General features: G+C 40.8%; 1 protein-coding gene across 2 annotated transcripts in view; it reads left to right on the forward strand.

Annotated features, from left to right (window-relative positions):
• Window positions 1-13,500, forward strand: part of ABCG2 (ATP binding cassette subfamily G member 2 (Junior blood group)) — a 120,202-nt gene that overhangs the window by 60,887 nt on the left and 45,815 nt on the right. Inside the window, exons 1-2 of one of the 2 annotated variants that reach the window (XM_040418097.1) lie at window positions 5,616-5,657; window positions 12,239-12,453. In XM_040418097.1, coding sequence (XP_040274031.1) covers window positions 12,257-12,453 — 197 coding nt within the window. In that variant the 5' untranslated portion in view covers window positions 5,616-5,657; window positions 12,239-12,256. Of the gene's footprint in view, window positions 1-5,615; window positions 5,658-12,238; window positions 12,454-13,500 lie in introns of those variants that run through there. The other variant, XM_040418096.1, reaches the window with a different exon arrangement.

The raw sequence follows: 13,500 nt of genomic DNA on the forward strand, positions 1-13,500 counted from the left end.
TGTCATGAATCGCTATAAATCAGATATACCCAGGCCAATATGTCTAAAGTAACAGCGGCCTGTGATACTGACGCACAATAACTCTACAGCTAATAGAACGGATTATCTATAAATATTGGTACACTGCACACTTGTGTACACAGCGATAAATTAGACTTGCCTTTTAATACTGAGGGAAAACTCTACAGCTAAGGCCTCTTTCACACGGCCGTTTTTTTTTCCCGTTTACTGGCCGTTTTTTGCGGTCCGTATACGGTCCGTATACGGAACCATTGATTTCAATGGGTCCGCAAAAAAAACGGAATGTGTTCCGTATGCATTCCGTTTCCGTTTTTCCGTTTTTCCGTTCCGTTTTAACATAGAACATGTCCTATATTTGGCCGCAAATCACGTTCCGTGGCTCCATTAAAGTCTATGGGTCCGCAAAAAAACGGAATGCATACGGAAGTGCATCCGTATGTCTTCCGTATCCGTTCCGTTTTTTGCGGATCCATCTATTGAAAATGTTATGCCCAGCCCAATTTTTGCTATGAAATTACTGTATACTGTATTTGCCATACGGAAAAACGGAACGGAAAAACGGAACGAAAACGGAAACACAACGGAAACAAAAAACGGAACAACGGATCCGTTTAAAACGGACCGCAAAACACTGAAAAAGCCATACGGTCGTGTGCAATAGGCCTAAGGCTACTTTCACACTAGCGTTTTTGCTGGATCCAGCAGGGCTCAGCAAAAACGCTTCCGTTACTGATAATACAACCGTCTGCATCCGTTATGAACGGATCCGATTGTATTATCTTTAACATTGCCAAGACGGATCCGTCATGAACTCCATTGACAGTCAATGGGGGATGGAACCGTTTTCTATTGTGTCAGATAGTGTCAGAGTTAGGGCTTGTTCTCACTGCCTTTTGTGGGTCCGTGGCCGTATTGCGGGCTGCATAAGGCGGGTCCGCAAATACACGGGCACCAGCCCGTGTGCACTCCGCATCACGGATGAGGACCCATTCACTTGAATGGGTCTGCAGTCACGGAGATGCGGAACGGAAGCATGGATCGGAACCCCACGTAAGCACTACTGCATAAATTGCAGTCCCCAGTGCACGGAATGGCTGCACAACGGCAGTGTGAATAAGCCCTTAAACGTCCCCGTTGACTTGCACTGTGGGACATGACGGATCCGTCTTGCTCTGCAAATGCTGCGGTTTGTTCTCCGTTTTGAGGACACAACCAAACAGAATGGAATGCATTTTGGAGCATTCCGTGCTCTTCAGTTACGTTTTGTCCCTATTGACCATGAATGGGGACAAAATAGAAGCAGTTTTTTCCGGTATTGAGACCCTATGATGGATCTCAATACGGGAAAATAGACGCTCTAGTGTGAAAGTAGCCTTACAGAATGGATAAGCTATGACTCTTGGTGCACTTCACAGTTAAGCCTCTTTCACACGGGCGTTGCGGGTGAGGGCCGGATGCGTTCAGGGTGCATTGCGGGAAACCCGCGCGAGTAGGCAAGCAATTTCAGTCAGTTTTGTCTGCGATTGCGTTCCGTTGTTCAGTTTTTTCCGCGCGAGTGCAATGCGTTTTGCACGCACGTGATAAAAAACTGAATGTGGTATCCAGACCCGAACTCAGACTTCTTCACTGAAGTTCGGGTTTTGGTTAGGTGTTCTGTTGATTTGTATTATTTTCCCTTCTAACATGGTTATAAGGGAAAGTAATAGCATTCTTAATACAGAATGCTTACTAAAATGTCCATTGAGGAGTTAAAAAAAAATAATAATAATAAACTCACCTCATCCACTTGATCGCACAGCCAGTATCGTCTTTCTTCTTCCTGCAGGAACTGCATTCAGCAGGACCTGCGCTGACGTCACCACACTCACCACGTGGTGAGCGTGATTACGTCAGCGCAGGTCCTTTTGCAGGTCCTGCAGGAAGAAGAAAGACGATACTGGCTGTGCGATCAAGTGGATGAGGTGAGTATTTTTTTTATTTTTTAACCCCTCAATGGACATTTTAGTTAGCATTCTGTATTAAGATTGCTATTATTTTCCCTTCTAACCATGTTAGAAGAGAAAATAATACAGTGAATTTACTTTAACCCCTTCTACCCAGGCCATTTTTTGCAAATCTGACGTGTCACTTTATGTGGTAATAGCTTTTACTTATCCAAGCCATTCTGAGATTGTTTTCTCGTGACACATTGTACTTCATGATAGTCATAAATTTGAGTCAATATATTTCACCTTTATTTGTTAAGAAATCCCAAAATTTCAATTTTCAATTTGTCTACTTTTATAATAGATGGTGATACCTCATATAATAGTTATTACTTTACATTTCCCATATGTCTACTTCATGTTTGGATCATTTTGAAAGTGACATTTTATTTTTTGGGAGACGTTAGAAGGTTTAAAATCAAATCTTGAAATTTTTCAGAAAATTTCCAAAACTCACTTTTTAAGGATCAGTTCAGGTCTGAAGTCACTTTGTGGGGCTTACATAATAGAAACCACCCAAAAATGACCCCATTTTAGAAACTACACCCCTCAAGGTATTCAAAACTGACTTTACAAACTTTGTTAACCCTTTAGGAGTTCCACAAGAATTAATGGAAAATGCAGATGAAATTTCAGAATTTCACTTTTTTGGCAGATTTTACATTAAAAAATTTTTCCAGTAGCAAAGCAAGGGTTAAAAGCCAAACAAAACTCAATATTTATTACCCTGATTCTGCAGTTTACAGAAACACCCCACATGTGGTTGTAAACTTCTGTATGGCCACATGGCAGGACGCAGAAGGAAAGGAACGCCATATGGTTTTTGGAAGGCAGATTTAGCTGAACTGGTTTTGAGATGCCATGTCCCATTTGAAGCCCCCCTGATGCACCCCTACAGTAGAAACTAAAAAAAGTGACCACATTTTGGAAACTACAGGACAAGGTGCCAGTTTTATTGGTACTATTTTGGGGTACATATGATTTTTAATTGCTCTATATTACGTTTTTTTGTGAGGCAAGGTAACCAAAAAATTGATGTTTTGGCACAGTTTTATTCCCCTTTTTTTTTAACAACATTCATCTGACAGGTTAGATCATGTGCTATTTTTATAGAGCAGGTTGTTACGGACGCAATGATATCAAATATGTCTACTTTCTATGTTTAAGTTTTACATAATAAAGCATTTTTGAAAAAAAAATTATGTTTTTGTATCTCCATTTTCTGAACGCCCTATTTATTTATTTTCTGCGATCGTCTTGTGCAGGGGCTTGTTTTTTGCAGGAAGAGTTGACGTGTTTATTGGTACAATTTTTGGGTACATATGATATTTTGATCATTCATTATTACACTTTATGGGGCAAGGTGACCAAAAAATTTGTTGTTTTGGCACAGTTTTTATTTATTTATTTTTACAGCGTTTACCTGAGGGATTAGGTCACGTGACTTTTTTTATAGAGCAGATTGTTACGGACGTGGCATAAGATAATATGACTACTTTTTCTTATTTATTTAAGTTTTACACAATAATAGCATTTTCGAAACCAAAATAATGATGTCATAGTCTGAGAGCTATAGCTTTTTTATTTTTTGACCGATTGTTTTAGGTAAATCTCATTTTTTGAGGGATGAGGTGACGGTTTGATTGTTACTATTTTGGGGGGTATATGCTTGGTGTTGCAAATTTTTTTTTACGGTGTTCACCTGAGGGGTTAGGTCATGTAATATTTTTATAGAGCAGGTTGTTACGGACATGGCGATAACTAATATGTCAACTTTTTTATTATTATTTCACTTTAACACAATAATAGCAGTTCTGAAGAAAAAAAACATATTTTAGTGTCTCCATTGTCTGAGAGTGATAGCTTTTTTATTTTTGGACCGATTGTCTTAGGTCAGATCTCATTTTTTGCGGGACGAGGTGACGGTTTGATTGGTACCTTTTGGGGGGCATACGCCTTTTTTGATCGCTTGCTGTTGCAATTTTTGTGATGTAAGGTGACAAAAATGGCTTTTTTAAAAACACTGTTTTAATTTTAATTTTTTTTTTACAGTGTTCACCTGAGGGGTTAGGTCATGTGATATTTTTATAGAGATGGTTGTTATGAACGTGGCGATACCTAATATGTATATTTTTTTATGTATTTCACTTTAGCACAATAATAGCAGTTTTGAAACAAAACAATGATGTTTTAGCATCTCCATGTTTTGAGAGCTCTAGTTTTTTTATTGTTTGGGCGATTGTCTTAGGTAGGGGCTCATTTTTTGCGGGATGAGGTGACTGTTTTATTGATACCATTTTGTGGGACATACGCCTTTTTTATCGCTTGGTTTTGCACTTTTTGTGATGTAAACTTTTTTTTTTTAAATGGTGTTTATCGGACAGGGTGGGTCATGTGATCTATTTATAGAGCTGGTCATTACGGACACGGCGATACCTAATATGTGTTTTTTTTTCTCCTGTTTTTTATTATAACATAAGGGGAAAGGGGCGTTTTTTTCTTTTTTTAATTAAAAAGTTTATTAATTTTATAAAAAAAACACTATTTTTTATTATTTTTCTGACGTTCACTTTTGGAGGTCTGATCCCCTCTGCAAAGCAGAGCAATACATCTGTATGGTAATATATTGCCTGTTCGTGTACTACAGTGAGTAGTACACTAACAGGTTACCTAGGAGACCCAGCCTGGGGCTGGATCTCCTAGGCACCCGTAGAAGGCAGGTCCCAATGCTGTGCAAGGCATCGGGCTGCCTTCTGACACATCGAGTCCCCGCCACAGCAGCGGACTGCGGCATAGAAGAGGTTAATCCGCCGGCATCGGCTTTTACAGCGATGCCGGCAGATACAGCAGGGGCCCGGCTATCAGGGACTGCCGGACCGCGCTGCAGTGATTGGGTACGCACCGCTCTGGTGCCCGCCCGATCACCATGACGTACTATTACGTCAAATTGCGGGAAAGCAGTGGCTTCCATGGCGTAATTCTACGTCATGTATCGGGAAGGGGTTAATGGGGTCTGGGGTTGCTCATCCCTATTTACTAACATCATCTCCTAGCAACCATGCGTGAAAATCGCACCGCATCCGCACTTGCTTGCGGATGCTATGCGATCTTCACGCAGCCCCATTCCTTTCTATGGGGCCTGCGTTGCATGAAAAACACAGAATTGAAATGAATGGGTCAGGATTCAGTGCGGGTGCAATGCGTTCACCTCACGCATTGCACCCGCGCGGAATACTCGCCCGTGTGAAAGGGGCCTTATGTACACAGCGATAAATTGTAGCAGTCTCCTATGCTCTCCCTCTCCAATATTGTCCTACACCCTTTGTTAACAGTTTGCAGCAACACTGTCCCTAGCGCATCAGCCACTTGCAAAATCAGTTGGTAAGTCAATAACAGGCTTTTTACTCATGAACACAGACACTATAGTAAATGTGCCCCAGTATTTTTTTTGTCAGCGGTGACCTTATGAAACTTGACTTCCCCTCCTCCCAGCTTGTATAAGCAATGGGATGTGTTCTGGTGGTGCCTCATGTGAAGGCAGGGGAAGTCTCCACCCCACACATGTCTATGACCCTGGTTATCTGCACTGTGTCTTCACACAGCAGAGCAGAACAGCAGAGCTGTCTCACACCAGCCGGCTTTTTATGCTAGGTAAGTACTTTGCTGCCTGACTTAGATATTTGTGACCATCCTTTTTTATGTAACCATACACTGACAATGTCTCTGATGCGCAAGCTAGCCGAAAAAATGGGTACAGGTAAGGATGCCTTGTTTTTTCTTCTGAATTTATCAGTTCCTGATGAATTTGACTTGTGTACTTAGTAGATTTGACTTGTATAGTTAATCATATGTGATGCTGAGTGACTTCAGTGCTAAAAGAACCGTCGCCCCCTCCTAGCTGGTTTGTAACAGCCCATAGCTGGGAAGCTGCGGCTACGGGTTGTCCAATTGTCTCTAAGGAGCCTAAATTTCCCCTGTCGTTTTTTTTTTCCACATAAAATATCAGTAGCATATCCTATATTTCATATTTCCCATATACGTTCAGATAACTTACTGCAAAGATCTATCAAGTATCAACCCACTCTTACCCATTAGGGTGCCTTCACATGTGGTGGAAAATTGGACTAGAAAATCAGCAGATTTTTTTGGTGTGAATTTTGTTATGGAATCTTTTTCCATTAAATTTAATCGAGAAATGTATTCTTCAGTAGAAAATGCTTTAGAAAAATCTGCGGAATCAATTTCCCATAACATGGGGGGAGGGGGGATAAGTCTTGATATTGCAGGTTTTCTGGAGGAAAATTCCACCATGTGTGAGGGCCCCCTTATATGTGAACTCGCTCTTTTACACAGATAAATAGATTTTAGAATTGAGTGTTTTTTCTTTTTTTTTTTTTTTTTTTATAGTTTTGCCACCGTGTTTTTATGACAGTTTTACTGTGGCGTTTTTTTTTGTTTTTTTTTCTCTACCTGTAAAGAAAGGTATGGGACTAACACCGTTGCTACAAGAATAGGACATGTTCTATAATTTTGCACATGGCACGTACCACTTGGAACCGATGCGGAACCATTAACTTCAATGGGGCTGCAAAAAAACGGAAATTACTCAGTGTGCATTCCTTGTCCATATGTCCGCATGTCTGTTCCTCAGAAAAATAAAACATGACCCATTATTGTTCTCATTACGGACAAGGATAGGACTGTTCTGTTAGGGGTCGCAAAATGCGAAACGCACATGACCAGTATCCGTGTTTTGCGGATCCGCAATTTGCAGACTGCAAAGCAACAAGTTCTATTTCTTTCAATTGAATGGGGGTTTGCAGGCCGCAATATGGGCTCCGGCCAACAACGGTTGTGTGCATGAGCCCTAAATCTGCACCCTGTGCAGGCACCGTATGGCCACCTGCACACATTGTGGACTATGTTAGGGTTTTTCCACGTGGATTCCGTATGGAAAAACTGCAGCATATTACAGTGCCAGCAAAGTGTATGACACTAATCTCATGTACACTTTGTGGAGTTTTTCTGTGTGGAAATTGAGCTGTCCACAGCATGTCAGTTAGGCCTCCTGCACACGACCGTAGGTGTCCCGTTGCCGTATTGCAGACCGCACTTGCGGCTCCGCAATATGCGGGCATCATTCTGTGTGCATTCTGCATCACGGATGCGGACCCATTCACTTCAATGGGTCCGCAAATCCGGAATGGTGTGGAACAAAAGCACGGAACGGAACCCTACGGAAGCACTACGGAGTGCTTCTGGGGGGTTTCGCCCCGTACAACCATTCCGCAAAAAGATAGGACATGTCCTAACTTTTTGCAGAACGACCGGATCGCGGACCCATTAAAGTGAATGGGTCCACGATCCGCTGCGGCTGCCCCACCGTCGGTGTTCGTGCATTGTGGCCCGCAGCACGGCCACGGGGCGCGCACGTTCGTGTGCAGGAAGCCTTATGTTGACTTTTTATTTTTTGCTGCAAAACCGCACCAAAGCCGCTGTTAGAAATTGCAGATTTTGGTGCGGCTATGGGGCAGAAATGCACAGAAATTCGTGCAGATCTTCTTCACATTGACCTGCTCCCTTGTGCAGGTATCCCAAGGCTAATTTCACAAGCGAGTTTTCCATCTGAATGCAGTCTGTTTTGTGAATGGATCGCATCCGTGCTGAATCCTGACCCGTTCATTTCAATGGGTCTGTGCACACGAGTTTTGTATTACAAGTCAAAACGGACACGCGTCATTCTGATGGTTACTAGGAGATGCTGTGTGTTAGGGCTCGTTCACACGACCATGGTTTTGGTCCGCATCCGAGCTGCATTTTTTGCGGCTGGGGTGTGGACCCATTCACTTCAACAGGGCTGCAAAAGATGCGGCCAGCACTCCGTGTGCTGTCTGCATCCGTTGCTCCGTTCCGTGGCCCCGCAAAAATTATGAGGCATGTCCTATTCTTGTCCGTTTTGCGGACAGGAATAGGCATTTCTATCATGGGCCTCCTGTTCCGTTCCTCAGATTGCGGAAGGCACACGGGCGGCATCCGTGTTTTGCGGATCTGCAATTTGCGGGCCGCAAAACACGGCACGGTCGTGTGAACAATCCCTTATTCTTCAGTTTTTCTTCACATGCGTGAAGAAAAGGAACGTCTTTGCTATTTGAGGTTGAGCCATATTGTGCAATAGAGTTCACCTGAAATGGCGAATCCTACAGTGCTGTGAGGAAAATTCTCTGCAGTTCTTCAGTGTGTTCACGAAGATCGGATTAAATGTTTAACGATGTGCATCCAGCAGAATGGTGGACACCTCAAACATCACCGTTATGTAAAGTACTTTAGAAGACTTTGACCTCGCTTAGGCCGGGTTCAGAAAGCCATTCCATTATTTTACACATTTTTCACATTTTATTTTAGCGTCTAGAATAACGGTACAGTATATACAGTGTGTGTGTAATATATAGAAACATTGAATGTGTTGGCAGATAAGAACCATTTGGCCCATCTATATGTATATATATCATACAAACTAGAAAGGATAGGCCCTAGACTAGAGCGTTTAGCTTGGGGGACACATGGGGGCACATACACCTTTAGGGTAGGGCATTAGATTTTTTAGGGTTTGTTTGTTCTCCCCCCCCCGCCTCTTTGTCTGTTTTATATTTGACAGATAAAATTACCTCAGGAGAATTACCTGAGAGAAGATGACCAGGGGGAGTTGCTGGGGGAGAAATCCAAGCTGTTGATTTGTTGTAGCAGGTTGCGGCGGGAAACTGACCCCTTTATATGGCACCACTTGACTGAGCTGGGGTGCCAGTCTGAAGAGGACCTGATCTGCGCTGCCCGCCCTCCCTCCCTCCCTAAAATTTTAGATTTTTTTTTTTCTGTCGCATGCTTTATTAGTGGGATTCATCACTCAGTGGAGTGGATTGTGGTCTTTAATGGTTAATGATTTTGGTTTTTACGGGTTAATTATTTATTTATTCTGATCTCTTGATTAATTATACATTTTTTGGGTAACTCATAATAAAGCATTGCGGCCATTTCTTCCATCAGATAGGGGTCTTGGTCTTTATTATTTAGTTATGCTTAAGTTAAGCCTTGTGGATGTAATGTGCCTCCATGTTGTCCACTTGTGTACGTAAAGGCAATCGTATTTTATTGAGGGACAGAACATGCACATAGTAAATGGTTAATGGTTTACTTTTGGTAAACGCTAACTATAGATTTTCTTCTCTTTAAAAATATGCGGATGTATTCACACGCAGCAGATTTTTTATTGGAAGATTTTCTGCAACTGAAAATCAATTCCATTGGTCTGAATGGGGTTATTCTGGCGGCCAGCACAGGCATTTCTGCAATCCCCATTCGGGTCAATGGAACAGATTTTTCTGAACAAAATCTTCCGCATGTGAGAACGCCATACAGGTGAAACTCGAAAAATTTGAATATTGTGCAAAAGTCAGGAATTGCATGAATGCAACTTAAAATTTGAATTTTGTGAAAAGGTTCAATATTCTAGGCTGAAAGTGTCACACTCTAGTCAGCTAATTAATCCATACCCCCTGAGCAAAGGGGACCTCAAAATGTGACTTTGGGGTTTCATAAGCTGTAAGCCATAATCATCCAAATTATAACAAATAAAAAAAGATAAAGGATAAGCAGGCACACTCTTAATTTGGGTACAAGGTGTTAATTTATTTATATTCTAGTGTTTGTGAGATCTGGTAGATAAATATAAGATGTGAATAAAAAGTTATCCCTTTTATTAAATGTAAACAATGAAAAAATCGGAGAGTGATAGATGATCACCACTAGGTGAGAGGTGATAGATGTCCTGGAAAAAAGAAGCTGAGGATTACTGGAATATTCACTACTCGTAAGAGTAGGAGAAACACTGTGAACAAGTTTGAAAGAAGGTTCGCGATCACGTGACCGCTTACATCACTCTCCAGACGCGCGAACCACGCCCCCCGGCGTCCTAGGCAACACGAGGAACGCCGCCGACTCCTGAGAATCAGACTGGATCGTAACAGCCTCCCAGGAACAGCCGACTACCATCAGAGGATCCAAGAGAACAAGCGTCGGGAAGGGTAAGTGACCTCTGTAGCCAGAGACAGTGCGGGACGCCGCACTCAGGCACAGAGCACCCCTTTCCTCCACAGCTTGACATATGGAATATTACTACTAACAGTCATAAATTGCCATATTTGCAAACTACATTTTGCAAACACATTGAAAAGGCGCACCATCCTCTGCTGAGCGGCGATTTGCTTTCTATAATATATCCCATAAACGGAGCTACAATTGCACAAAGGGGCAACATTGGATATAAATCCTCTATATAGCGATTATGAAAGACTATCCCATACATCTTTTCTTTGATTTTATCTTCTGATCAGTGGCCACCACTATATGAAAACTGTTTATGAAAGACTCTATGAACATTTTTTTTCTAGGTATTTTATCTGTTTATGAAAGACTCTATGAACATTTTTTTCTAAGTATTTTTATCTAGATATTTTTACTTTTTATCTAGGTATCCTCTATATTTTTTTATATATTTTTTTTATATATTGTTTATCTACTATTTTTTCTAGGACAATTTTTTCCAGGACATCTATCACCTCTCACCTAGTGGTGATCATCTATCACAAATTTTTTACATTTAATAAAAGGGATAACTTTTTATTCACATCTTATATTTATCTACCAGATCTCACAAACACTAGAATATAAATAAATTAACACCTTCTTATCCTTTTATCTTTTTGTAATTTCATGCCTCTGACTGGGTGAGTCAGATCAAGCAGCTCTGCACCTCTACCATTTACCTGAGCGGTAGAGCCGTCTATTCCACTTCTTTACCTTTATAACAAATAAAGGCTTGAAATATCTCGCTTTGCGTGTGATGAGTCTATCTCATATGTTAGTTCCACCTTTTAAGTTGCATTACTGAAATAAATGAACTTTGCACGATATTCAAATTTTTCGAGTTTCACCTGTATAAGGACTCCAGAGTGGAATTTGGACTGAGATCACACTTGTGGCAGGGACGCTCAGAACTGTACAGCTTATAAGTCACAGCACTTATGTTATTTGCTTCCATCTTCAAGCTTATTTTTTAACAGCCTCTAGGCACTCGAAGTCATTGAGGGGGGAAAAATGCAGCCTCTAGAGCACACATAGAGGGAGATTTATCAAAGTAGTGTAAAGTAGAACTGGCTTAGTTTCCAATAGCAACCAATCAGAGTCTCTCTTTCATTTTCCAAAGGGGCTGTGAAAAATAAAAGTTGGAATCTGGTTGGTTGCTATGGGCAACTAAGATTAAACCCTCAAGTGCTTTGGTCAATTGTGACCACGCTATCTGATAAAGAGTTCCCAGGAGCGCTGCCCTCCCAGGACTCAAACAGTTACTCTGCGTGGGGATTGAGGGAGCCAATGTTTGTCTGCAATAGCCTAGGTCTTTCTGAAGAAACTCATGGTATTACAGCCGTACTTCTTATGGAGACCTGCAGGTGGCGGGGCTTCTTAAGAACATAGCGAATCTGCAATACATTGGAGTGGTAATTCATTCCAATGCCAGGCTGAAGTGATCTGAAGATCACATGTTCAGGCGCTCCTAGGAGGGGCTAAAAAGTTTTAAAAATGTTTTTTTTTTTAAAACTTCAAATCATGCCCCTCCCCCCCATAATAAAAATAAACAATAGAAAAAAATAAACACTGAACTACTAAAATATAAACATATTTATTCTGTACAGTGAAAGCTGTAACAGGAAAAAATTGTCAATTGCCATTATGTGGTATCGTTGTAATTGTACTGATCTGGAGAATTTACCGCACAAGGAACACTTTAAAAGCATAACTCCTAAAACTGATAGGTTTGTGTTTTTTTTTTTTTTTTTTTTCCAATGCTACCCCATTTTTAATTTTCCAGCTTCCCACTTGTGTGCAATATTATTCAGAGGGAAGATTGCGCAGGCATGAAAGTGTTAATAATGGGCTATCTTGCTCTATATAGGCCAAAGAAACAACCTGGAGTGCGTCTTTGAGTCCCATACAATCACCCCCATAAATATGCATTGCTGAGGATTTTATTATTTAGCCAGTCTACATGATTGAATAGAACAAATGGAGAACTGGGATGTTTTCAATATGTGTATTTTATTTTCCTTAGAAATGCTCCTTAATGAATTTTTTTTTTTTATCTATTGTCACTTCATCTGTGTTTTTTCATTTATCTACAGGAAGGTGATCATATTGCCATGGCGCTAAAGAATTCTCATACAATGGTTCAAGTGATAGATCCGGTTCAAAATGGCCTCGGCAGATCAGATAATCCAAAGAGATCTTTACAAGGTTCTACCCTGAGCTTCCATAATGTCAACTACAATGTCAAGATAAAGACTGGACTGATATGCCGAAGAAAAGTTGTCAAGAGACAGATTCTAACTGATGCCAAGTAAGTCCCTGTTGATCTGTACCTGCACTTGTAGACCGAAGAAACATCTTATTAATATCACCACCTACGTTTTATTGAATTATTACTGTTAAAGGGGTTGTGTCACTTCAGCATATGGCATTTATTATGTAGAGAAAGTTAATGCAAGCCACTTACTAGTGTATTGTTATTATCCATATTGATTCCTTTGCTGGATGGATTCATTTTTGAAGGAAATGGAGGGCACACAAAATATCTGGATGACACAGGGAATATTCAGATGGCAATATAAAAGATTTTTAATCCTAAAACAACTAGTGTATAAAACCATATATAAAAATGCTTACATTCACACCTCTTAATAGAGTATTAATTAATACAAATAGTCGCATCAATATACGTAGCACTATGCAATGTACCCTTAAATAACACCAAGGACCAGTTCCGATGAAATTATTCTATTGAGCAACGGGAGCGCCCCGCTGTCATCAACAGCTGATTACTTCCAAGCGCAGGATATTCCGGTGAACATATTAACACGTGGGATGCCACGTAGAAAGCCGGCTTAGCGCAACTATCGAAAGACGGCGGCTAGTTATCCACCTGTCACGGCTACCTTCATCTCTGATACAGCGCATCTAAGGACCGCGGTAATACATCTACCTGCATATTTTGGCCACAACGTACCATCACAACATTAATATATAAAGACAGCCATGATACATCTATATACCTTCTACGGTATTCCGGGTCAACGGATGGGTAATGTAACCTACAATCCATGCACTTTCTAACATAAATGGAGAAGCGGCGTAAATAGAAACTTACCTGCAGACTAATACTGTATTGGATTTAGGATTTGCTGCCATTTAAGGGCAAATTGTGGGTTCAGCTTTGATATACCTGTGAACAAACAAGGAGCGTGATCTATATTTATTCAACATTGAAGGGGATAATAAAAAAAAAACTCCATGCCTTTCAGTTAAATATTTTGAACATTTTTGAATATTTTGAATATATTATTGATTAATCTACATACTCTTCATTCTTCAAGGTGATGTAGATTTT

This window comes from Bufo bufo, chromosome 2 (genome assembly GCF_905171765.1).
Source record: "Bufo bufo chromosome 2, aBufBuf1.1, whole genome shotgun sequence".
Taxonomy (NCBI): domain Eukaryota; kingdom Metazoa; phylum Chordata; class Amphibia; order Anura; family Bufonidae; genus Bufo; species Bufo bufo.